Here is a 26585-nt window from a genome sequence, read left to right as displayed (position 1 = left end):
TCATGAAGTATCATATCTTAGTGCTATTGGAGCACTAATGTATCTTACTACTAATACTAGACCTGATATATCATTTGCAGTAAATTTATTAGCGAGATATAGTTCTCCACCGACAAGGAGACATTGGAATGGAGTTAAGCATATTTTTCGATACCTTCAAGGAACTATGGACATGGGATTATATTATCCATATATATGTGAAGCTGATATGATTGGGTACACAAATGTAGGGTATTTATCTGATCCTCATAATGGTAGGTCTCAAACGGGTTACGTATTCACATATGGTGGTACAACTATATCTTGGAGATCTATGAAATAATCAATTATCGCCACATCTTCAAACCATTCCGAGATCATCGCTATTCATGAGACAAGTCGAGATTGTGTATGGTTGAGATCAATCATTCATCATATTCGAGAGTCATGTGGCTTATCTGTAAACAAGAATTCTCCAACAATTTTATATTAGGATAATGCAACTTGCATTGCACAATTAAAGGGAGGATATATTAAAGGAGATAGAACGAAACACATATCACCAAAATTCTTTTTCACTCATGATCTCTAGAAGAAAGGTGATATTGATGTTCATCAAGTTCGTTCATCAGATAATCTAGTAAATCTATTTACAAAAGCATTGCCTACTTCGACCTTTGAAAACTACTGTATAATATTGGCATGCGAAGACTCAAAAGTTTAAAGTGATGTAACAAAAGGGAGATTTTACATACTGCACTATTTTTCCCTTAATCATGGTTTTATCCCAATATGTTTTCCTGATAAGGTTTTTAATGAGGCAGTATACCAATGGCATCCAAGAGGGAGTATTATAAATGCAATATAATTAATGGATGTCATTGTGTAAGACTCTTGATAAATAGTAATACATTATCTCGTTGTTATCTCTCTTGTTCTTTATCTTGTATGTTTATAACAATAATATATATCTAAGATATTATCACAATATCATAAATTGTGATAATATCAGTTGAATATAAAATAATATATCTGTAACTGTAAGATATTATCACAATATGATAATTGTGATAATATCATTATTATTTTATATTATTATATTAGTTTCTTATAAGTTCAATGTAATGTCTATATAATAGACATAACCTATGTAACCGAAATATATATATAATTAGGGGTGAGCAAACGGGTAAACCCAACTCGTATTCAACCCATATTAAATTTACCCAACCCATATTATTTACTAATATGGGTTGAGTATAGGTTGGGTTGGGTAATCCAATTTATTTTTTTCATCTAACACATTTTTATCTGTTTAACATATTTTTGACATTTTTAACACTATTTAAACATGTTTAACACGCTTTTCACGTTTTTGACACATTTAACATGTTTCTCACGTTTTGACATGTTTAATATGTTTTTCACACATTTACCATTTTTTTCACGTTTTACACATTTTTGACACGTTGAAAACGTATTTCATGTTTTTGGCATGTTTAACACGTTTTTCATGATTATGACACATTTAACACATTTTGACACGTTTTTCATGTTTTTGGCACGTTTAACATGTTTTTTCACGTTTTTGACACATTTAATATGTTTTTTACATGTTTAACACATTTCTCACACATTTAATATATTTTCACACGTTTTTCACGTTTTTGGCACATTTAACATGTTTTGATACATTTAACACGTTTTGACATGTTTAACACGTTTTTCACGTTTCTCATATTTTTTACACATTTAATATGTTTTTCATAGGTTTAATGTGTCAAAACGTGAAAACCGTGTTAAACGTGCCTAAAACATGAAAAACATGTTAAACATGCCAAAAACGTTTTAAAACTTGTCAAAACGTTTTAAAACTTGTCAAAACGTGTTAATGTGCAAAAAACATGTTAAAAATGTCAAAAATATGTTAAATGTGCAAAAATGTGTTAAACGTGCCAAAAATGTGTTGAATATACCAAAACGTGTTAAATTAGCCAAAAACGTGTTAAATGTGTTCAACATGTCAAAAACGTGTTAAACGTGCCAAAAATGTGAAAAATGTGTTAAACGTGTGAAAAATGTGTTAAACGTGTGAAAAACGTGTAAACATGTGAAAACGTGTTAAACATGTCAAAAACGTGAAAAACATGTTAAAATGTGAAAAATGTGTTAAACGTGTTAAACATATTAAAAATGTGTTAAACATGTTACAAGGTCAAAAACGTGTTAAACGTGCCAAAACGTAAAAAAATGTGTTAAACGTGTCAAAAACGTGAAAACCATGTTAAACTTATCAAAAACGTGTTAAACGTGTTAAACATGCCAAAAACGTGTTAAACGTGCCAAAATGTGAAAAACTTCTTAAACTTGTCAAAAACGTGTTGAATATATTAAACATGTCAAAAACGTGTTAAACGTGACAAAAATGTATTAAACGTGACAAAAACGTAAAAATGTGTTAAACGTGTAAAAAACGTGTTATTAGTGTGAAAACGTGTTAAACGTGTTAAACGTGTTAAACATGTCAAAAATGTGTTAAACGTGTCAAAAACGTGAAAACGTGAAAACGTTTTAAACGTGTAAAAAAACGTGTTATAAATGTGAAAACGTGTTAAATGTGTCAGAAACGTGTTAAACGTGTAAAAAATGTGTTAAACGTGTCAAAAACGTGTTCAACTTGAAATTGGAAAATGATTAGTTTATATTTGATTAATAATAGAGAATTAAATTAAATTATATAATTTAGGTAATTTGGGTAACTCTAATCCAACTCAAATTAAACTCAACTAACTCAACCCATATTCAAGTCCCCCCAAATTAACTTTCCCAAATTAATATTTTAGGTTAGGCCAAAATTATGCTAAACCCTATGTATATAATTAATTCAATACAATTTCTCTCCTTTCTTTATTTCTTCTACATTGATACAAGAATAAGAACGATTTCCGGCTGTACTTTTCTCGTTGTTATGAGCTCTCAGGACGACGTCAGTATTGGGATAGAGCGCATTAAAGCGATGAGACGGCGGCAGGCTGCTCTGCTCAGGCACAGAACTTTGCCTACCAACCACAGGTCCCAGTTGGACTTGAAACGCATCGGATGTATATAGACCCGGAAGAGCAAATGATCCAGGAGTTCCTTAGCAATGTACCGAACATTGAGATAGACGTGAAGTATGCAGACCTACCTGACCTGAAGCCTGATATGTCTCAGGTAAGTTTTGACTTTACTGATGATCAACTCTTAGGTAAACCAGCGATCATCCTCGAAAGGCTGGATGATGCAGCAACAGTTCAACTTGGTCGATCTGTATGGCCAATGGTAAGATCAGGGTTTTCTAAGCAAGGAGCAGCAGCGTTGTTCCTCCTTGCATATCAGATTCGCAATTCAGATGTTCACGCCTACGTTTTTCCAGAAGAGCACAACCTTGACCGGGTAGACGACATCCCGTATGAAGAGTTCCCCTCGGAAGTGATGATGACAGGGAGTCCTGCTGAAGCAATATCAGGGTCTTCCAATGTAAGATTGGAGGCAATGGTGTATGCTTATATGGCAGCATCGACCCTCAGGTTGTTTACTAAGTCAGTGGACAACTATGTCAAGGCCTATAATCACATCCTTCTTCAATTCAATAGCTTCTATACAGTCAGCATGGGTGTCAACTTGCCAGTTCCTACAGCTAAGGCATTGAAAACACTTTGTCATTTCTTTTCTAGAGGAGAGATATTCAAGAACACACTGTTCAGGATCCTGTACCTTAGCAGTGCAGAGACAAAAGCTGGAGTTATAAAAAAATATCTCTATGAAATACATCTAACCAACACAGATCTCCACATAACAAACATCTTCATAGGATTGACATACGCTCTCGACTGTCATGCTAGATTCCTCCTAACAGCTGCATATTCTCCTCAATATGAAAGACAGATATCTCAGATATGATAAAGCTGGCAGCAAAGGATGACAGCAACCATATAAGGAAAATGTGGAGGTATGGAAGATTGTTTGATGAGACATTCATGAGTCCTCTACAGACACAGGCATGTCCAGGATTGGTATATATAATGGCATCAGCACTGAAGAAGCTGTCAACAAACACAAATCAGGACATATTGAACATCAAAGAGTTTGAGGATGAAGAGTTTGAGGATGAAGAGCTTGAGGATGTACATCCTGAGCAGAGGAAGCTATTGTCGGCAGTTGGACTAATGATGATCAAGATGGTCAAAAAGTGTCAGTATAAAATGTCCGGAAGAGTTGCATACACCTTCCTCCATCGTTAATCATGGTCCCTCTAGAGGGTCTCATTGGTTTCTATCTTGTTTGTTTTTATTCTCATTACTTGCCTTTCATTTTAAATTTCGTGTTGAAGGTCTCTTCCAACATTTTCTTGTTAGAAAAAAAAAACATATATATAACCGTTCAATACAACTTCTTTCTTTATTCTGACATGGTATCAAAGTCTTGTTATCGTTCTTGAGTCCACAGGCTTCATCAATGGTTATCTTAACCATTGATGGAAGACATTAATATTTTATTCTTATGTTTTTAATAATTTTTTTTTTTTAGATATTTCGATTGATATTTTAATATTCTTCGGCAATCATATACTCTGAGTTTTGATTTTAGTGATTGCTTTAACCATGCAATTTTATGCCTATTGGATTTGACCTCTTCACTGGTTTTATTTTATGTAACACACGGAGTTCTTTGTCATTGGATGAATTTTGAGACTCACGAGTAACTTGGAGTTATTTAGTTGTTGTTTCACCCCAGCATTTAATGCCCATGGGATTCGACTGAGATCCTGTAACTGGATGGAGCTCACGAATTTTTGAAGAATACATAATCAACATTTCATAGAAGAATACATAATCAACATTTCATATCTCAATTGTCTTCAAACTTAAGTTGTTTAAACCTTTTTTATCTTGAGTTTGAAGAGAAATTTTTAAATATAAGATAATATATATGGAAGATTTTTCACAATATAATCTTTAGAATATAAAATAATATATCTGTAATATATTATATTATATATCTATAATCAATTCAATACCATCACTCTTTCATTTTGACATTCTCATATACCAATTTAGGAAAATATTGAAATTTCCTCGTTGATTTGTCTGTCCCCATTGTCATCAATCACACAAACGTTTCTCCTTCCTCCGATTATTTCTAATAAAACCATCCCATAACGGTAAATGTCTGATTTTTCAAGACGCCCCATGTTCTAATAACCATTCAAGAGCTAAATATTCTCTAGTTCCTCTTACAGTTGTCTGGTTTCTGCTTTCATCTCTACCCATTAGTTTCGACAGCCCGAAATCTCCAACCAGACCTCGATAACCGTCGTCAAGGAGGATGTTTTCCGGTTTTACGTCAAGATGAAGGATTTTTTCCGGCAGTCATGGTGGAGATAAGACAGAGCTCTCGCCACGTCAGTTGCAACGCGCCGTCGTAGATCCCAGGAGAGACAACCGCTGCGGCGGCGGTGGAAGTTGTTATTGGTCTAGTTTTTAATGAAGATCCAGTTGTCGAGAGATCCGTTGGGATGAAATCATAAACGAGGAATCTTGGGCCGGTGGGTACTGTACAGTAGCCGAGGAGACGGACGAGGTTCTTGTGCTGGACACTGGCAATGGCGGAAACATCAGACTTGAACTCTGCTTCTCCTCTCTTTTCTCCTTCAATTCTTTTGACGGCGACGGAAGTTCCGTCGAGGAGGATACCTTTGAAAACAGAGCAAGAAGCTCCTTAGTCGACTACGTATCATAAATTTATTTTCATTGATATATGAAGAAATGCAACACTTCATAAAATTGCTAACCAAATTAGATATAAATATAGATTAAACATCAGTGATAATTCGCCTCATAATATAGTTTTATTTTTGATTGACGCAAAAGTGTCATCATCTAAGCATTAACAAAACATTGATAGTTTTTAAAATGATATATGCTTCAAAAAAATGTTGTATTATGGTTAGTCGTTGTCGTTTATGTCACGAAGAGATTGAATCGCCAACTTACTTACTTTTTTATTATCGATGAGTGTCTATTATTTGGAGTCTTTTGTGTAGTATTATTGAGATTCATTGGGTGATGATGAAGTTTTTGAATAATTGCTGTAAAATTTGAATTGATGTGATTATATGATAGACCTACATATTTGAGTTAGTATCCCAAATATTTTTTTTTTTGGACAAATAGTCAAATTTCAAATGATAGTAGTCGTCAAATTAATATCGCTAATAATGTCATTATTATGACGTTTTTTAAGATTCGTTCCGGAGAGTTTAATAATGTCATTATTATGACGTTTTTTAAGATTCGTTCCGGAGAGCCGATAGAGTTGGTCGGAGAGTTAATATTTTTTCTCGAAAACTTACAAGCTTTATAACATACTGAGTGATTTTTTTTAGATAAAGATATTTTTTTAGCTTAAACATTTTTTATCATTTTTAATATAAATGTACAAATTTCAAAATAATAATAATAATTTGGTTTATAAAACAAATGTTTAAACAAAGTAAAAGTAAAATACGACACGATAGTTTTTAATAAAAAAAAAAAATCTGCCATCAAACTAGCCTAAATGTTCATTTATTTCACGAAGTACTGCCAATATTACTTGTAACAAGAAACAAAAGAATGAAATCTCCATATATAAATGAAATCTCCAAAGAATAGTGCTAAAAAGGTTTAGAAGAAGACATGTAATTGACATTTTTTTTTATCAATATTAATAAATGACTGATTAACTCTTCAAAACTCAACAACTTACAACTCTGTAATTTTAACTATTAAAATCGATCTAATTTCTTAAATATGGACAATAATTATTTTCTTATAAATCATTACAAATGATCTTAATTTTAAGTATAATATAATGATGACTCTAAAAAATATGTATTATTCACTACATAAAATACTTTTAGTTTAAAAGAAATGTTCAGTAGTCAAATTTATAAATTTTAGACATAGCCTTGTTTTGGTCAGGAAATTTACATAAATATAATATTTAAGGAAATTTACAATATGTGAAAATTAATTTATTAGGATAATTAAAGTAGAAGGGTTAAATGCTTGATTCTAGAAAAAAAAAAAAAAAAAAAAAAATTAAAGTGAGAAATAAATAAGTGTGAAAATTATTATTGTTATTTTTTTATTCTTAATTAAAAATATATATCTTAAAACTAAATTTTAGTATTTGTTTTTCATTTGATTTTGGGCCGATTATAATGGAGCATGAAGTGGAAGCCCATTATACATCAACCCATTTCTTAACGGTTGTACGGCCGCCGCGCTTGTTTGAAAGCAAGTTAATTATTTATTGTTAAGGAAAACATTTTAAAATAAATACTTTATATTCTTAAAATAGGTTTATTCATTACGTAATGATTGTGATAATATATAATCATCGTAGAGAGAGAAAATGGTCAAACCATTCACATTTCCCAGTAAATTTCAAGCTAATGTCAACTAAAGTCTAAATAGCTCAACTTATAACAAATATTTTATTATTATCATATATAAACACTAATATCATAATTTTTTTTAAAAAATTCTATTCTAAATTAAATAAAAATTACAATGTAATTCCAATAATAATCTATTAAATAACTTGCATCATGATTATTCAATTTTTTTTATTTAAATTAATTTCTGAATAAATCTAGATTATGTAGAGATTCATGCTTATTAATTAATATTGGAATATTATAATTTTAATATTTGTGATTTTAATTTTTTTTCCATCTAATTTATTTAATTTTATTTTGTTTGCCAAAATTAAGTATAATCCGTAGAATATTCAAATCCCTCATGTATCACAATTTTAAGGAAAAGTATTGCCCAACTATCAAATAAACATAATAAACAAATAATAGCCCCCATTAATTTGTATTTAATTATCAAAAAGACCCATTAACTTGTAGTCAAAGATCAAATGTAACCCTAATGTATTACAAGAGTAATTTAATGAACTATCAACATGTGATTGTGTATATATCATTTTAAAAACTTAAGTAAAAGAACATGTAAATAAAGTATTAAATAAGATTATAGATTATATACAACATAATAGAGGAATTATGTAGGCATAGAAACGGATACCGGGTCATTGGACCCGATTCAGTTGGGTAAATTATGAATTAAAATTTTGGGGTAAAATTGAGTCTGATCTATTTCAGGACTTAGTTATTCCGTCAATCTGGTAACCAAAATAAAAAATAGGGGTTCAATTTTGTTTTTATAAATTTGTATAAAGGACAAAAAAAAAAACCGATTTTGAATAAATTAGTAACCTCACATAATATTTATTTGGTTAATATTTACAATTTTAAAATAAGTTCTTAGTTCAATTATAGTTTATTCTTATAACTTTATTTTTTTTTAAATTTTGTTAGTGAAATTTATTTTGTTAAAAAGCAAAAGATCAAATAAATTTGATTTGCTTAATAATAAGTCACTCAATTAATCTATTTCTCATCCTATAATAAACACAATCCCAAACAATATATTCTTAGAATCTATTATTAAGTTTATATCTTCAATAAATAATATATTTATCAAATAAAATTTTATTAAATGCTGATTTAAGTGATAAGAGAATGAGCATGACTAGATCTAGCAATCAATTGTGACCAAATTCACATGCAAATATCATCTTATAAATGCTTTTTTAATTATTTTTCATATTACGATAGATATAAAGAATCTCTTTAATTTATACAATCAAAATATAAAAAAAATTCTCAAACAAAACAGAAATTCAATACACTGGAATATCATATCTAAATTTTAAAGACACCCGATAACAAAAACAACATTAGTAGAGAAAATTATTGTCGGGAGTTGGTATGTCGTGCATTTATATTGTATATATATGACAATAATTCTTTTTTAATTGTGATTAAGCATAATATTTATAGATTTGCCAAAATTAAATGTTGTTGAACAAGAATATGATGGGATTGGTTGGAAAAGGATGACAGTTTCTCTTATATAATTAATTAATTGATAAATTCACAAGCAACCTTTATGATTAAACATCAAGACTGCCAATAGTTACTCTAAATAAATATCAAATTCTAAATTATCTATTTTGAATTCCTTTTGAAGCAAAGCAATTTAATAAAATATTTTATTTATATTACATAACAATATTTTTTTGGCCTCTAAAATCAATTTAATAAAATATGGTTGTGATATGTAAAAAAAAGAAGAGTTTTGTAGTCAAAATAATTATAATTAGTCCGAGAGACTTGGTGAAATAAGTTTTTTTTATCCTTTTTAATTATACATCCATTTAGAGAATTTAAATCATGAGTTAAAATTCTCTTTTGTTAATCTACTTAAATTTCAATGAACTTACTGTATTTTTTTATTGGAGCATATATATATATATATATAATTAATTAAAAAAAAATTTGATGATAGACACAATTTAATTTTTTTTTTGGTAAAGTTTTTCTGGTTTAATTTTGTATTATTTTGATTATCAAATTATTTAATTTATCAACTAAAATATTATTATTTTATCATTTATAAAATTTTAATTTTAATTAACACACAAACATAATTAAAGTAAAATTAATTTTATCTGTATCTCACGTTCAATTCCCACTAAAGAAGTTGATGTCATAATAACGATAGAGTTTACTTCCTAATTTCAAATAAAAAAATTAAATAATTCCTAAAACCTAGTTTTATCAAACAGAATTTTGATTTCATAATTTACATTTTATTTTCTAATTAACCTCACAATCAAACAATCTGATACTGTCAATAAGAAAGAAAAAGAAATATATTAAAAAAAATTCAGTTAAAGATACATAACAAGGATAAAGCAATATAAAGTTATTGAGCCAAGTCACGTTATCGTAGACGTAATAAGCACGACATAATCTCAACAAGCACAGTAAAAAAACCCTCGATAAGCAAAAAATAACTTACCATCCGATTAGATCTATAAGAAATATAAAAAATCGAAATAAACTACTAAACACAACAATAACTATAAAATTAGTTTGAAAAGCAAGTATAGAAATTGATTTAGTTTAAGATTGAAATGGCAAAATAGGAAATATTAATTTCCCAAAAAAGTGAAAAATATTGTAAGGGTAAAGGAGGGTGCGCAGTGTACACAAAGCACACAATAAGGAATGGCAGTTAAGCCCAAACGCCAAACATGCTATTCTTAGGCAGTTGGCAACAAAATAATAAATAATTATTAATAAAAAAATTCACACCACATTTTTCTCTATTTTTGTAGAACAAATAGTAATAATAATAATTAATAAATATTTAAAAAAGAAGGAACAACACAAATAACATTGAAGACAGACTGAAAGAAAGAAAGAGAGAAAATTTGAGGAGGAATCAAACTCTATATTTCTCTCTCTATATCCATCTTCAATTTGGAGTTTCATCATCGCCGGCGGAAAGGTCTGTAAAAATCTCTTCTTCATATTCTTTTCTGTATCCGATCAATTACTTTAAGCTTCAATTTGGTTCTTTGATTTCATTGTCCGATTGTCTTCATAATCTTCGCCGTATGTATGTATGTAGTTCGACTTAATCCATGTTTAATTTCTTAATGTCTTCTTTCTATTTCGTACTATCGCTTCAATGCTCGACTGTTTTATTGCTCTTATTTCACTGCTTTTTCCTCAATTTCATTCTCCTTCCTATATATGCTACTTGTCTTGTTTTTGCTAATGCGCTTCATATTTACCAGCACATATTGTCTCTTGTTTAAATTACCGATTCAATCTTTGTTGACATGGATGATTTCTATTCATGTTTCTGCCTGAGCTGTAAAACAATGATAAAACTTGAACCGATCAATCGATCAATCAAATCAATCAAGCAAACAAGCAATCTACTGGCTGAGATCGATGCATATGTATGGATTTTCTTTCTTTATTGAACTAGTATTGGTTTTTGTATGTAGGGTTTTTTGGTTGGTTGGTGATGATGTCTAAGATGAAATACAAGAAAGGAAGCAAAGTTGAGGTCTTGGATACAAAGGAGGTTCCACTTGAATCATGGCGGTCTGCTGAGATTATATGTGGTAATGGACATAACTATACTGTTAGATATGATATAGAATCTGGTGTTACAGATGAGCCTGCTGTTGTTGAAAGAGTATCTAGAAAATCTATAAGACCTTCTCCTCCTTGTGTTAATTTCTCAAATGCTTGGGTTTCTGGTGATGTTGTGGAGGTTCTTCATAACTGTTCTTGGAAGGTAGCTACTGTTTCTAAGATCGTCGAAAGGAATCATTTCTTAGTCAGGCTTCGTGGATCTGCTCGCGAATTCAAGGTTCATTCGCTTCAGCTTAGAGTACGACAGAATTGGCTTCACAATAGATGGGTGGTGATTGGAAAGGTATAATATTATCTTCTTCTTATTCTTCTTTTAAAGTTTTAAACTTTGTTTCTTTGATTAAATTCTAAATGTTTTCCTCTTCATGCAAACAGAGGACTTGTGATTATCAGCTGTCGAATCCAGATGGGAAGAGGAAGTTACCGTATTCCTCTTCTCAAGCTGAACCACCATCAGGAATTCGAAAATTGAGAGTAGCAGGTCGGTTTTCAATGGATGTTGATAAACCAAGGGAAGAAGATGAGGATAATATTGCTTCTTGTTCTTCTGTGGGTAGTTGTAGCTTAATTAGTAAGAATTGTTATAAAATCCCTCAAGAAGTTTATAGAGTTCCTAGTGAAGATATTGAAGAACAATCATCTAGTGATGCAGAATCGGTCTGTTTTAGACAAATTGAGGAAAGAAAGAGTTTTGTTCCATCGAAGGAGGCTTTGGCTGGTGAAATTCATAGATTAGAGCTGAATGCTTATCGTAGCACAATTGAGGCATTGCATGCATCAGGACCGTTAAGTTGGGAAAAGGAATCGTTGATGACTAATCTTCGACTTTCGCTTCATATTTCAAATGATGAACATTTAACCGAGTTAAGGAACTTAGCTGCTACTAGATGACAGGAATTTGACTATAATCTCTGTCTTCTCTTCTGGTTCATTGGTTATAACAACAACAACAACAACATCAGCAACATAAAATAAGTTCATCTGTCACTTTCATTATGAATGTAAGTTCCTTTTTTGTTTTTTACTTTCTCAGATTGAAACATTTGTAATTGTTAGGTAACTTGAGGGCAGTGATTATTTCAAAACTATGCATCATCATCTTCTTCTCTTAGTTCTTGTCTGTTGAATAATTTTTAGTTTTTTTTAAGACAGTGAAGCTGTAAATATTTGTTGAATGTGTGAAATTCAATTTGGAATTGCGGTCTCTCTTCTAATAGAATGTTATTATTTATCTTTTAGTCTTAGAGTCTTGACTAAGGCTCAATGGAAGAGACAAGATTTCCATTTTCCACCATGAATTGGGGACTTTGAAAGCAGTTGTTGGTCTGATTGGTTTGATCTATTGTAGCAAATCTATCTATATTATCCTTTCACCTTGAAGGCATTTGTTGGTTTGATTAATTTGATTGATTGTAGCAAATCTATATACATTATCATTGGCTGGCATGATGATGATTTTTGGGAGACAGTTGTTTTCGACATATTGAAGGTTCGATTAATCCAGATTTTTCGAGTTTCTTTTTAGTTAAGAAATGTCTCTGATAAATAAAGGTTGCTTGTGTTGTAGTCTTGTAGATAATACAAGAATGCTGAATTCTCAGAGAAATTTATCAGAGTTTGTTCCTAGTTGAGATTGGGGATTAACAAATTTGGTGGGTTGGTAGGTATTGGAAAATAAAAGGTATTTAGTTTTATTAAAGGGTATTTTTCTTTTTTCTTTTTTTCATATTCATAATCATATTATTTTACTTTGTGTTAAAGGGAGGATGTTGTTGAGTGTCATGTTATATTTCCTTAATTAAAAAAAAATAATTATATTATTTTAAAATATAATCCAATCTATCATGAAACAAGGTTATTTGAATAATTCATTATATTGGGTGTATCTAGTGTTGGATTAGGTCATTTTTTCATAAATCCAAGACGGCTCATGGGCCTTGTAATTGTCTATTAAAGGACATTCTAACTTACCTCAGGGCCCAAGATAAATCAATTCCCTCAAAACATGATCCAAATTTCATGCTTATTACTTTATTGTGGGTTGTGGTCTAAATCTTAATTTGTCTTATAATCTTTATTTTAGGATATGTTTTGTACTCATATCTTTAATCTTAATTTGTTTTTTATAAGTTTATAGAGGATTAATGCATTTAAAATTTTGATTTAATTCTTAAAATTTTACTATCTTAAAGTTTTCCATCAAGAATAATAAGAATTAAATTTTATTAAAAAAAAAATATTATTTCCTTTTTCAATATTTATTTTTGCAGTTTGTTTGAGTTCACATGTTCTCCAACATTTTCCAAGTTGTGTTGAAATTGATTTGACATTGTATTATGTTGTAAAGTTTTGGGTAAAGGAGGTCTCATAATTAAATAAAAGAGTCCTAGTATAAGGTTCCATGTGACATTGATTGCCCTAACTCCCTCCTAAAGGGATGGAGTATATATGAGGAGTTAATATGCTATATTTAATGAACATGAAGGGTCATTGAGGAGGCCCCTTTGTTATGAAAAAAAAGATTGAAAAGGATTGACAGATGGGAAGAATGCTACAAAAACACACTTGTACATTTATGTGGTTCCACCAAATCCTCTGCCATGGTCTTATATTTACATCATTATTCATGATAACTGCCCCCATGTGACCATGCCCCCCTCACATACATGCACACATTTCATTCAATTCTAGAATCACCAAAAATTATCATTCATGTGTAATGCAAAATTATATTTACAAAACATGGAATTTTGAGCTAAAGACTCATAGATGATTGTTTAAATTACAAATTAAATATTTAATTCAGTTTCAATCAAAATTTGATAGATAATCCAAAACCAAATCCAACATTTTTTCAAACAAAACCAATCAAACCACCCTCACTAAGGAGTGATTTGTCTTTATATGATAACAATAAATTAATAAAAAAAAATGTTTTATCCTTCCTAAAATAATAGTTACAAATGTGATGTAATCCTTCATTCTGGGACAACAATCAAACTAAAGATTAATGAGAAATTAATATGAATGGTTATGGCCCATTTTACAGACATGAATATAAATATGCAGGAGCGTGTATGTAATGTAGTCACATGTGGGGATCTTTTTATTAATGGTAGATTACTTAGTAACTAGTAATTTGACATTAATATTCTAGAAAAATAGAATTTTAATTATTTAGCTTCTTTAATAATTCATTTCACCTTATTAAATTCATCTCATATGTCCTTGCCATTTCACCTTATAGCAATCTCACATGATCATCTATCTTCAAATTGATCTGTTGTTCATAGAGAAGACAAATTCATAATATTCTTCAACATATATAATAAATAACTACTATTTATAGAGTAAAATGATCATTGAACTTAATGAAATCATGAATTAAAAGTGAAAAAAATAGGTGGAGATTATGAGGAGTTGGAGGTAGGGGGAATATATATAGTAGTTCTTAGGTTATATATTATTATTATTAGAATTCCATCCAACCACTAAATCAAACAGGGCAAAGCCAATGTCTGATGAAATTAGTAGATATCTGGACAGAGAAATAGATATATAGTAGTACTGTTTGAAGAAAATAAGTTTGAAATTACAATAGTACATTTCTGTCTTATCTATATCTCTTTCTAAGTTTACTTATTTAAAACAAGAAGATCGATCTTATTAATAATAAAATCAAATACCATAATAATTTAATAAAGTGATCAAACACAAAGAAGCAATGAAACTTGGCAAGCAGTCGGTTGTGGTCCATAAACAAAGAGTCCGACAAAGTCCCAATAAACAAGGGCTGACAGTAGACAGCTCAATACTTCATTCCATGATTGCATATATAAATATATATATTAACCCTAACCCTAATCTAATCTTTAAATTCTAATCTTATCAAATCATATCAAATCAAATCAAATACCATTATTTTCTAATTTCTAAACGGTAATTCCCCAACCACATGCTTTAAATTATTGGGACCATGACTCATGAGAAGAAAGCGCGCATAGGCATGATGAACAATATCCTACTTTAGAATATTACTACCTTTTTTAACTTGGGTCTGTTTGATTTAGGGTTATCTCAATAACTTTTGTCACTTTTTACATTCATTATACATTGATAGTTTAAATGAAAAAAAAATTAGTATATCTTATTTGAAAACATTATACAAATTAGATTACTGTTTTCAATAATTGTATCTTCCACTTCTCAATATTTGATTAAAAAAGAAACAACCATTCTTAAACAACTTAAATATATTTATTTGTTAAAAAATATAACATTTTTCTATTTGTTATTTTAGAACGTTTAATTGGATTCCTTCACTTTGAGAAGGTACGTCCAAAATCAATCCATTTCAATGGATCTATAATTCATTATTTTTGTAAATGAAATAAACTATATATATATGGTGAATTATTTAGTAAAAAGAAAGCTAAACTAAGGCCAAACATTTAGTAAAATAACATGATTTGTTGAGGTAATTAGGTAAGGTAAAAAAAATTCAAAAAACAATTTCAGCAATCTTGTGTTTAAATGTTAATGTTGTCGTGTTCAAATTAACGTTGTTAATACTTTTTTGGGAACTCATCAACATCAAGATTGTCTTCAATTCATTGAATTCCCTGAATTTCTATTGAGTGTATGGCTGATCTATAAAACAATTTTTCTCACATTTATGACTCACTCTAACTTAAAACGTTTTAAATACAAATCGAACATGTGAAATTTGATTTTTTTAAATATCGACTTTTACAAATTGAACTACACTGTAAAGTTATTAAGTTATTATTATCTTAGAAATAAGACTAAAAAACTGTCTATCATCCAAGTTAAGAATTACCATGCAAAAGAGAAAGAAAACAATATGAACATATTTTATATTTACAAAATCTGTGTTAGACAACACTATGCCCAAATTAAAGTCCATTAAAAAATATATCAATAAAAAAATAAACAATGAACCCATTCACTAATTAAATTCTAATTACAACTACCACACTTGTCAATACCCTTATGCTACACACTTTTTCTTTTCAAATATTTTAGCAAAGTAGGACAAGATGGAATTTTATTTATTTATTTTTGGCATTTGCTTCCTTGGGGTTAGTTTGTATATGCAAATTGATTGAAATTTTGATTTTATAGGCAATCCCAACTCAAACAAACCCATGAGCGGATGAAAGGATTGATCTGGCCCGTTCATCATGTGTAGATAAATGTTTAAAGATGACCGGTGCACCGTGTTGCGGGTGAAGGAGCATCAACACCGTTGGTGCGTGTCGATATTGTGGGGCCAACCGAAACGACATGCGTTTTAGTATGATTGCTAACGTGAGTTTCGCTTGAAGAATTGCTAAATTTTGCCCAATGCATTTTCGGAGGCCTAAACCGAATGGTATGAATGCAACAGGATGTTTTGCAGCATGGACAACCCCATCAGTGAAACGGGTCGGGTTGAATTCGTTTGCATCCTGACCCCATATTGCCTGGTCGTGATGAACCGCCAAAATTGGGATTAAAATCTCTGTGCCCTTTGGAATCTTGAACCCTCCGAGTTCCACGTCAACCTTTGCCCGTCTTATAGTTGCCACCGCGGGTGGGTATAATCGGAGAGATTCATTCAGGATCATACTTAGCTGATCACAAAAGAAAAAAAAAAGTATGATTATTTAAGAAATTATTAAATTTATTTTGTATTTAAATCTTTTATAAAAAATAAAATAATGATATTTTGATATTTTATTTAATAAATTATTGATTTAATAATTAAAATAAAAAATATTACATTTGAGAGTTTTGTAAAATATTCACCACCGAGTTCAAACAAACAAGAGAGCACGAAAATAATTTTTTTAAGTAAAAATACTTATAAAGTATTATATATAAATAATAGTTTATTTTAAATATAAAGTATTTTAATTTTTTAATTAGTAAATTAAATGACATGATTAATAAATGAGTGAAATTTGATTAGGATTGATTTAAAAATTTAAGGGAATAAAGTCTAATAGCTATTTTGATTTAAGTTTTATTTTTGTAAATTTTAAAGAAATATTAATTTATTTATTAATTAAAATATCAAAATACTCTAATTTTCATTTTATTAAATTTCAAATATTTTTAAAAATAAAATCTTTAATAAACAACTCATACAAATTCTAGAAAATCCAAAAATTCTAAAAATGAATATTTATTAATTAAAAAATAAATGTTAGGTTCACTTTACTAGTTACATTTAAAAAATAAAAACAATTTTATTCGATTTTTATGAAATGTCAAAATCAGTTTGTTAATTGCCGTCATAAAAGTTACTTTCACGACAAAAAAGAGAAACAGAGATGAGGGGTAAAATGGGTATTTGCGTATCCACAAATAAAAGACAAAACATTTATCCAAAAATTAATTGTGCTTACCTTCTTAAGCTTGGGAATGTCATCTTTAGATGGCACGTCACGTGGGCCGCACACCTTAAGCACCTCATCACGTGCCTGGTCCTGCCAGTTAGGGTGCATAGCCAGCAGTACGGTCGTCCACGTCAGCAAATTTGTCGTTGTTTGCTCACCGGCGAAAAAGAAACTCTTACATTCCTCCGCGATATCACCCACCGTTACCCTCGCCGCCGCCGGAGCCGCCGCCGATTCTTTCAAGCTTGCCTCGATCATAAGGCCCAATAGATCTTTTGGAACATCACCGCCGCCACCATCAGCCATGATTTTCTCTCTCCTCTGGTTAATTACATCCTCCAAAGATTTCTTGATTTCCTTGTCCAGTTTCCAAGATTTCATGTTCCTCTTCGTGGGTAGAAATCTATAATGAACAAAATTTAATAGAATCCGTTAAATATACATTCTTTATCATTAATATAATAAGGGTTATTGCTATATATTAACTACAAGTACTAAAATCAGCATAAAGTACCAAGAACATGTGACCAACCTGACTTAAAAAAAAAATATTGTACCATTTCAATTTACTCTCTCATAAACATTTATAAAAAGAAATACCTATAAACCGGCAACGAGACTTTTTGAAAGGCTTGTGTGGCAAGTGCCATTTGTTGCGCTTGCAATCGAAAAATGTCTTTCCCATGGTCATAGCTACAGCCAAAGGCAGCCCTAGTAACGACTTCTTCGGTTAACTTTTGATACCATTCGGAGACCTCAATCTCAATCTCGCGATCCTTGTCTACCAAATTGTCCAACATTTCTACCACGCTTTTTCCCACCAAAGGTATTAATAACTACACATACATCAAAATTAATTGAGAATTAATATTAATTAGAAAATGAAGTGATGTATAGTAAAAAGAAATGGAGTTAAAATACTTTTAGATTATCCATATGGAAGGTGGGAGTTATGATTCTTCTATGGTGAGCCCATTTTTGACCCTTGAGACTCAAAAGTCCATCACCTTCAAGTTGCTTGATTAAAGGGTGAGCTTCTATTTTCTCATAGTATTCATTTTTTGAGGTGAAGATTTCTCTGATTAGGTCAGGATCAGAAACAGCCAATCGTACCGTTGGCCCAAACCAAACCAAAAATGTTCCACCTATATATGATCATCAATCCAAATTAAAAATAAATTAAAGCACATGAGAATAGATAGCTAACTAGCTAGCTAGGTTGGATCCAAATTGAGAAACCATGCATAGTGTGACATCAAACATTGATAGGAAAAGTACAAATTATTTGAAAAAGAAATAGTACCGTAGATTTTTTTCCAATGGTGGTAGAAAGAAAGAACCCTAGGAAGGATGTTATGACAAAGAGGCATAGGTTGAGAAGAAGCTTTGGACATAAGAGTAAATAGTTCTTTTGCATTGCCTATGAAGAAACGGTAAGGAGGTCCTCTTATGCCTTGTTTGGAGAAATGATGTTCGATTTTTTTGGGCCGCCACCATAGCACCGCCGTAATCTTGAAAACCACCACCGCTGCCGCCAGTAAGTATAATACAATATAGAACCCATCCATGGCTTTTGACTGATCTTTGAGAGTGGTTCTTCTTATCTTCTTCGATCTTTGGGCTGTCGACTCTGTGTTAAATTGTTAGTATCATCTCTTTTTAATGCCCAACAAGTGGAGGGGCCGGTATTGGAATTATAAAGGGGTCAACGATAGGTGTTACAAATATAATATTATATTTCAATCTACTCTTTTTAAGACAATATTACCCTTGTCTTTTCTTGCTAGTATTTTTTTTTTCTATTTTTATTATTATTAATTAAAAATAAAAGACATCCCATTAGAGTGGGTGAAAAATATCATGACTCATTTGATAATTGAATATGAAATCTCGGACTAAGCACAAAAACATGAATTTAGGTTTTTTCTTTGTCCAATCTTTGAAATTTTTAATGTTGATGCTACTTGTAAAAGTTTCTAATGGATATTGAATTTCTTTTCCTTCTTGAGGTAGGTTAAAAAGATGAACTTCCCATTTTTGTTCTTTTCTTATACTCAAAACCTAATTTGATTGTTATTGTTGTAGTTGTATTGGTATGTTCTATCTTGATATTTTATTTTGAATTTTTCTTTTTATCAATATATATTTTTATCTAAACTAACATATGCTTATAAAAAAATGCATTTTCAAAAAAGAAAAAGAAAAAGTGATTTCATCTAACACCTTTTTCAACTACCTTTCATGAAAGAATTCCATATTTGTTGAACTCTCATTACATGACAAAATAAGCCCTCATTTGTTACAACATGTGAGACATATAACAGTTGAATTTGAAGACAATTTCTTGTTATTTTCTGCAAGAATATTAATGTTAGGATGTTTGAATTAATAATTGATGGATTTTGTTATTAGATGGTATCAAATTTAATTCTTATTGAAAATATTAAATTTTTGCAAAAGAATAAAGAAAAAAATATACTGACATCTTGATAATAAAGACTGAAAATTTTAAAAAATATATATAATAAGAAGTAAAGGATTTCTGAACCAGGCTCAATTATTTGAATGTATGGTAAACAGATTCCAAAGTATTGTCACTTTCAAAGATGAATTAATTACACTTCTTCTAATATATAATATAATAATAATAATATATATATAGATGCCTCAACAATAAAAGTGAAACATCATGGAGATTAATGATCTATATAAGTATTTATATTTTAAAATAACAGAAAAAAAACTCATTGTGGTTAAAAACATTCCAGTTCTTTTAAAAAAGATTTAAAATCTCTATAAAATCAAAAAAGTTCAATCATGACCACAATGTACAATACATTAGACAAGTCATTATATGAAGTTTTTATAAATTAGTCAAATATGAAAGGATGATTCGAACAATTAGTGCTTCGCAAACAATAACAAAAAAACAAAAACAATTTTATTCTCTAGAAGGTGGAAACACAACCAATCACTCAAATTTTTAGCTTTAAGAACTCATGTCATGATGAATTGTATTTTCTCTTCCAAGAGGATGTGTCAAAGATAGTATATGTGCTTTAATTTAATTAGTTCTTTTTACCTTTATACCACCATAGTTGATCACACAAGAAAGTGATATGATACATCACAAGATTACTCTAGATAGTGATATAATTAAACTTATGTTATTCACATATTCCGAATAGACTAGTTAGCTAAGCTAATTAATTTTGAACATATTTAAACTATTAAAATTTTCCTTGTTTTTTTTTTGAAGTGGGATTATTTGAATCCTTCTTTCCAATCTTGAAGTTGAGCACTAGTAGTGGTCTTGACCAAGGGCACAAATGATTTGAGAGTTGTTTGATCTATGTTTGTATGAAAAATAAGGATAAATTAATTTGAAACAATTTTTTCTATTAAACACATATATATATTTATAGATTTGTTATTGTTTTCTTGTCCATACTCATATTATATCATACTCTAAAAAATGTTTTCAAATGATTTTGGAGTATATTTTTCTTATTTATTGATAACTTTATTTATGGAGCTAGCTAGGTGAGTGTGGGACTTTGACTTTTTTGGATTCATGTTTTCTTTTTCATTACTTTTGCGTTTTAGTGTATTTTTGAACTAACTGTATGCAATATTTAATTAATACAAATGACATGTAATTAAAAAGAAAAATTCTTCAAGGAATCAATTATTCTATAATTCTTTAATTTGTATCTAGAGCTTGTTGATGTAAATAATTTAGGATTATTTCCAAAAACAAAATCCATTATTTCATCAATCATTAATTTCACATGATCCATTGAGTTAAATAATCAATTTCAAAAAAGAAGATTAACATTAAAATATTTTAATCAATTTAATTATTCAAATAATCCAAATGACTCACTTTTCATGTCAATTATTTTTCTTCCAAATAATCCTACTAGTCTCTTCCTATATCCAACAAGCTCTAGCTAGCTAGTAATTTTATCCTAAAGAATATATATATATAAATAGACATATAAATAAAGTAAATTATTTAAAAAGAATTTGGGCCAATAATAATGTGACAATTATATGGCTAAAACATGCACCTAAAGTAGCCCCACAAGCTAATTAGACTATTTTGATGCTAAGTCACAATCAGCTACAGCATATTAATTAGCTAGCTAGTCCATTTTATATTTTTTCTTAATTCTGATTGCATGTTGGAGATAAAATTAATACCATAATTTGTCCAAATTTCATTAGATAAAAACAAAGATAACAAAAACAAAAAGGGGAGTTTCCAAGAATTACATACATTCATCATGTAGTTCTTATGTTTAAATTATTTATTCTTATATTACAATGAACTTTAAAAAATAAATAATAGTAATATGGTAACACATCTTATTCTACAATTCTATATTATAGAGTAAACTAACACAACATCAGATCACTCGTTGTCGTGAAATCACTTTGATGTTATAAAAAATTAGGAAGTGTGTGTAAGAAATAACTTGTAATTCTTGTGTTTGGCCTAATTAATCTTGGTGTTTATAATGAGAAAGATGGAGGGAGTAGGGGAGGTAGTTTTATGGAAGGTTGGCCTTGAATTAGTGCACATGGGAACAAGGGTGTCTTAAAACTAAGGGTTTGTTTCTGTGCTTTTGGTGGGGAGAAATATGCTAGCTTTGGTTTGACCCAAACAATAAGTGCCCCTCTCATGGCCACCCTACCTCTAACCTTGTCTTAATACCACCCAGACATGTTTGCCCTACCTTGTCATTCTTTTCTTTTCTTTTCTTTTTTTCATTTTCAATTTTAACCCAATTTAATTCAATCAATAAGGATTGGTCAATTAAGCTATATATATATATAGCCAGCTAAGTAGCTAGTTTGTACTTTGTTAATGGAACTTAATTAGCATTTTAATTGATTTTGGGTATGTTATTGCTATTTTTTAAAGCATCAATTGAATTCATAAAAAGATTGTTGAAAATAACAACGAAAAAGACAAAATATTGAAAATTTACAAAAAGAGGAGCAACAATAACTATCCGCATTTACTTTCCAAACAACAAAATCATTGATATGACTGCCTATCATGACGAAACTTTCGTATAGAGTGAAATATAACTTTATAAATTAAAAAACTACTTAATTATCAAGTTATTTTCAACTATTGTTCAATTAAACCCGATATATTCACAACCCATTGTAGAGTCTCCCAGCATCCAACCATGGACCCGAGCATATTCCAATAGAGCCCGATCAATTTCATAAAAGATTCCACCAGCTATGGACACGGTTTGGACACAAATGAATAGTGTCATGATATGGGACGATACAACTTTCACATAAAAAAGTCTATCGATACCAACTGGATATCCCGTTGGTATTGAATTATAACCTTTGTTTGATAGTCCCAGACCTTTAATTCTCTTCTAAAGGGAGATGGGGCATCTTTTGGCTCAGTCTCGCTAGGTGTTGAAATGGACAATACCAACCGGCTATAAACCGGTACGATACGAAACTGATTATGCACAACGCCTTGCCAACCATTCAAATAGCTAAATTTACAATAGTTACTTATTTACTCGAACCCACAACATTACTGTCTAATGTTACATTAAAAGGGAAATGTGAAGTGGTTTGAGATCAGTGTGTTAAGCATTAATTCATGCTTGAACAACTGTCATATTTAGTTTGTTTATTATGTAAAAAGGAGAAAGGGTGATTTAATGATTTAACATGAAGGAAGACAAAAATGTTAGAAGAAAAAGATGTGTAGAAGAAGATGTGTGTTCAATTAGTGAAAGGACCCCATAAGGCAGGCAGGCAGGCAGAGAGTTGTACATATTGATGATCCGGACATTATCCAAGATTGATGATTTGGTCTCTCTAGATTTTATTAATTAGTCTCACCAATGCCGGTTTCATAATTCCATCTCCTTCAAACACTTAAGCAGCTTCGATCATCAGTGTCTCCTCCTCTTTGTCTCTTCTCCCTAAATCTGGAACAAATGGTGGGTTGAGAGAGAAACCTAGCTAATTAATTATTAGCTCATTCATCATAATAATAACACTAATAATAACAAAGAAAAGAGGGTATATAAAGTGTAGGGTCATTATATATAAGAGATGGATTGATGACTAGTAGTCAAGCAAGCAAGCAGTCCTCTTGAAGGGCATATAGTGATAGAAGATGACTTTTGAAAAGGTATTTCGAGATTAACTGATCATGAGTCATGACCGACAAGCTCTGCTAAACTTCTCCCCACCCTAACCCTAAGCCCTAACCCAACCCTAAATAATTAATACATCATACATGAAAGGGCCCTATCCTATCTTCTATCCATCCTTTCATCCAGCCAACCAGCCAGCCAACCACACAGTTGTTCTCTTGTCTCAACTAAATTCATTCTCTTTATTTTTTCTAAATAGAATAAACCCTAATTTCAAAAAAGAAAAAGAAAAAAGATGTGGGGAAGCATGCATGCAGTATAAGAACCCTGAAAGGCTTACAATGTCCATTTCTTATTAATGAAAAAGATGACCTGCACTGCAGTATTAATAGGTGAGCTACACCCGGACCCGACACTTGAACCCACATTGAGTAATTGATTGCATGAAAACATATATATGATCAAATCAGGCTCCATCTATCCAGCCCATACCAAACATGGACCCAACACGGTTTGAACCGACTCCAAACAGACAAAACAACGGTGGGTGAACGGGACAGCTATGGGCCGGCCGGGCGGGTTTTAATTTTTATATTTCTCTATCTATATAAATAATATATATTTATATAATGATGAATAATTAATGAATTATTATTATTATTATTATTATTATTATTATTATTATAAAGTCTATCCATCACTCATACCCTGTTTGACTAAAAACTACAAATTCCGGTTCAACGGATCTCTGCCGGTTGCTCACTCAACATCAAATGTGTTCCCTCTTCCTGTCTCTCTCAAGAACAAATTAAAACTGGGCCAGTCTTTTTTAAATTATGCGCTCACCTGGCCCTGACCTGTCTATTACAATGGGCTTTTATTAATCAAATTGGACATCTTCTTATATTTATATGAAGCCCAACTCGTTTTCTTTTTTATATTTATTTCATGTATTATAAAAATCATAATTAAAAATTAAATTCATCCAAACTAAAATATTAATTTATTATTTTTATATTTAATTGTTTTAAATAGTCTATAAATATTAATTAAAAAAGAAATATAAAAATTAAATACACAATAAAATAAAAAAATCACATTTTATTAACTGATTATTAGATTGTGACAAACATAATTTTATTATATATTTTTCAAAAAGTTATATTGAATAGTGCCGTAATTTCTGACCCAGTACAAAAATACTAGAACCCGAAAAAAAAATCGATTTTAAATACTAGAACCCGAAAAAAAAATCGATTTTAACGAGAAATATTAAATTAATTATTAATTATAAATGATCACATTGTTAATTTATATTTATTTAAATTTATAGTTTTCAATATATTAAAAATGATAATGTGGTGGAATTAACATAATATTTATCTTCAACAAATAAATAAAAATAAAATAATAATATTAATTAGTTTTTTTTTTGAAAAAAACATATCATTAGTAGCGGTGATTGACAGCGCCGTTTGTTTTGTGAGAGGAAGCGATATTGTCGAAGCTAGGGCAGCAGAAGGCGGAGACAGATCAGAAACAGCATTATCAATGGCCTCTTCATCCGATCCGTCTAACCAGTATGATTCCTAATCCTTGAAATTTCGCATCTTTCGCTTCAATTTTATCTGTTAAACTGATCAATTTCAGTCTGTAAATTTGTCGATAATAAAAAGGCAGCCTCCTCTTTCTCGGAGACAGAACAAAGGCGTACCTTTCAAATTCGCTGTTCCTCTGATCTATGCTCCTATTCTTCCTCTCAGTGAGTCGTGTTTTTTTATAGATCCAGTTTTATTTCATTTTTACTTACCCTAATTTATTCTTCATTTTGAAATTGGGGGTATTAGTTCGAATTCAGCTGAGACGGAATCCTGTTTTGAGGGACCGTGTATTCTTTGGTGTTTTGGCTGGTGCTTTTGTTCATGGAGCTTACTTGGTGTATCCTATATATATTTATCTGTTTAGGGTTTTTGATAAGAATCTGAAATTGGTGGGTATGATCTTAAAGGGGGATTTTAGATTCAATGTTTTGTTTGCAGGAAACAATTTTTGAGATCAGATCTGTATATATAATATGTTGTTATCCTTGATAGATATTTTTCAGATCAGAACTGTATGATGTGGAAAGCAAATGATGATGATGCTGATCTGGGGATTTCACCAGTTTAGTCTTTCGTTTCTGGAGGGCTTCTTTGATCAAGAGAGGAGGTTTGTCTTTGACATTAATTTTGAATAAAATTAAGAAAAATGGTTACTTTCTTGAAATCTTTGTTGATTTTGCCATGTTTTGTTCTTCCTATATTCTGAATCAATCAAAACACCATGAAAGTTTGTTTCTTGTTCCTCTATGATGATAACATGAAGAACATTTAGTATTATGAAATTGATCAAATATTCAAAGATAGATAGATCTCTTACTAGTTACTAAACATTACATGATAATGATGATGACGATGATAAGCTTGAATTGAATAACAAAATATATATCCAAAACAATATCATTTACTACTACTACTTAGAATCAATCAATTTATTTCCCCTGAATCTGAATAAAAGTCACTGATTGGGGTTGATATCTTCTTCTTCTTCGGATGAGAAATGAGTGAAATCGGAGGCCATACGAGAGGCAATAGCCGAATGGTACATGATGTCATGAAACGAAGATGACTCCGAAGTCAACACACGGAGCCGCCTCGCCTTCTCCTCCGTCAATCTTCCCGGAGCGATGCGAGATCTAGACGTCTCCGGCGGATACTGGGTCTTGGCTTGATCGGATTCATTAATGTAGTCTGCCTCCGACGACATTCCGAACAGTGGAGTCCACCATTTTTGGGAACTCGTCGGAGTTTTACTTTTCCTCCGGCGATTTACATCACCGGCGCAGGCACGGGCACCGGAGGCGCCGGAGTGAATAGGGGAGATAATTATCGACGACAT

At 30.6% G+C, this 26585-nt stretch overlaps 4 protein-coding genes across 4 annotated transcripts; 2 read left to right on the top strand and 2 right to left on the bottom strand.

Annotated features, from left to right (window-relative positions):
• Positions 1-10315: 10315 nt before the first annotated feature.
• On the top strand, positions 10316-12291 carry LOC124931170. Its single transcript, XM_047471565.1, has 3 exons — positions 10316-10433; positions 10942-11378; positions 11471-12291. Exons 2-3 carry the CDS (start codon positions 10962-10964, stop codon positions 11984-11986), a joined length of 933 nt encoding a protein of 310 aa, XP_047327521.1. The 5' UTR covers positions 10316-10433; positions 10942-10961; the 3' UTR covers positions 11987-12291.
• Positions 12292-16033: 3742 nt separating this feature from the next.
• LOC124931651 (cytochrome P450 734A1-like) lies at positions 16034-19126 on the bottom strand. The gene is made up of 5 exons (XM_047472166.1): positions 18803-19126; positions 18421-18644; positions 18100-18335; positions 17509-17902; positions 16034-16731 (listed from the first exon to the last, which is right to left on the bottom strand). The coding sequence occupies exons 1-5, from the start codon at positions 19065-19067 to the stop codon at positions 16252-16254; spliced, it is 1599 nt and encodes a 532-aa protein (XP_047328122.1). The 5' UTR covers positions 19068-19126; the 3' UTR covers positions 16034-16251.
• A 5983-nt stretch (positions 19127-25109) lies between these two features.
• On the top strand, positions 25110-26024 carry LOC124931718. The gene is made up of 4 exons (XM_047472246.1): positions 25110-25228; positions 25325-25410; positions 25496-25586; positions 25753-26024. Exons 1-4 carry the CDS (start codon positions 25200-25202, stop codon positions 25781-25783), a joined length of 237 nt encoding a protein of 78 aa, XP_047328202.1. The 5' UTR covers positions 25110-25199; the 3' UTR covers positions 25784-26024.
• A 180-nt stretch (positions 26025-26204) lies between these two features.
• LOC124929851 lies at positions 26205-26585 on the bottom strand. Its single transcript, XM_047470237.1, has one exon. It carries the CDS (start codon positions 26583-26585, stop codon positions 26205-26207), a length of 381 nt encoding a protein of 126 aa, XP_047326193.1.

The sequence above is a fragment of the Impatiens glandulifera genome, chromosome 3, assembly GCF_907164915.1.
Source record: "Impatiens glandulifera chromosome 3, dImpGla2.1, whole genome shotgun sequence".
Taxonomy (NCBI): Eukaryota; Viridiplantae; Streptophyta; class Magnoliopsida; order Ericales; family Balsaminaceae; genus Impatiens; species Impatiens glandulifera.
This window is presented reverse-complemented; position numbering and strand designations above follow the sequence as displayed.

Bases quoted from the DNA above. Each gene is read 5' to 3' on its own strand.
- LOC124931651 (XM_047472166.1), bottom strand. From the start codon at position 19,067: ATGGATGGGTTCTATATTGTATTATACTTACTGGCGGCAGCGGTGGTG. The intron at 17,903-18,099 runs GTATTTCTTTTT...TGTTCATTATAG, and splicing joins GTCTCGTTGCCGGTTTATAG to ATTTCTACCCACGAAGAGGA. The intron at 16,732-17,508 runs GTAAGCACAATT...TTTTGTGATCAG, and splicing joins ACATTCCCAAGCTTAAGAAG to CTAAGTATGATCCTGAATGA.
- LOC124931170 (XM_047471565.1), top strand. From the start codon at position 10,962: ATGATGTCTAAGATGAAATACAAGAAAGGAAGCAAAGTTGAGGTCTTG. The intron at 11,379-11,470 runs GTATAATATTAT...TCATGCAAACAG, and splicing joins GATGGGTGGTGATTGGAAAG to AGGACTTGTGATTATCAGCT.
- LOC124931718 (XM_047472246.1), top strand. From the start codon at position 25,200: ATGGCCTCTTCATCCGATCCGTCTAACCA. The intron at 25,229-25,324 runs GTATGATTCCTA...GATAATAAAAAG, and splicing joins TCATCCGATCCGTCTAACCA to GCAGCCTCCTCTTTCTCGGA. The intron at 25,411-25,495 runs GTGAGTCGTGTT...TGGGGGTATTAG, and splicing joins TGCTCCTATTCTTCCTCTCA to TTCGAATTCAGCTGAGACGG.
- LOC124929851 (XM_047470237.1), bottom strand. From the start codon at position 26,585: ATGTCGTCGATAATTATCTCCCCTATTCACTCCGGCGCCTCCGGTGCC.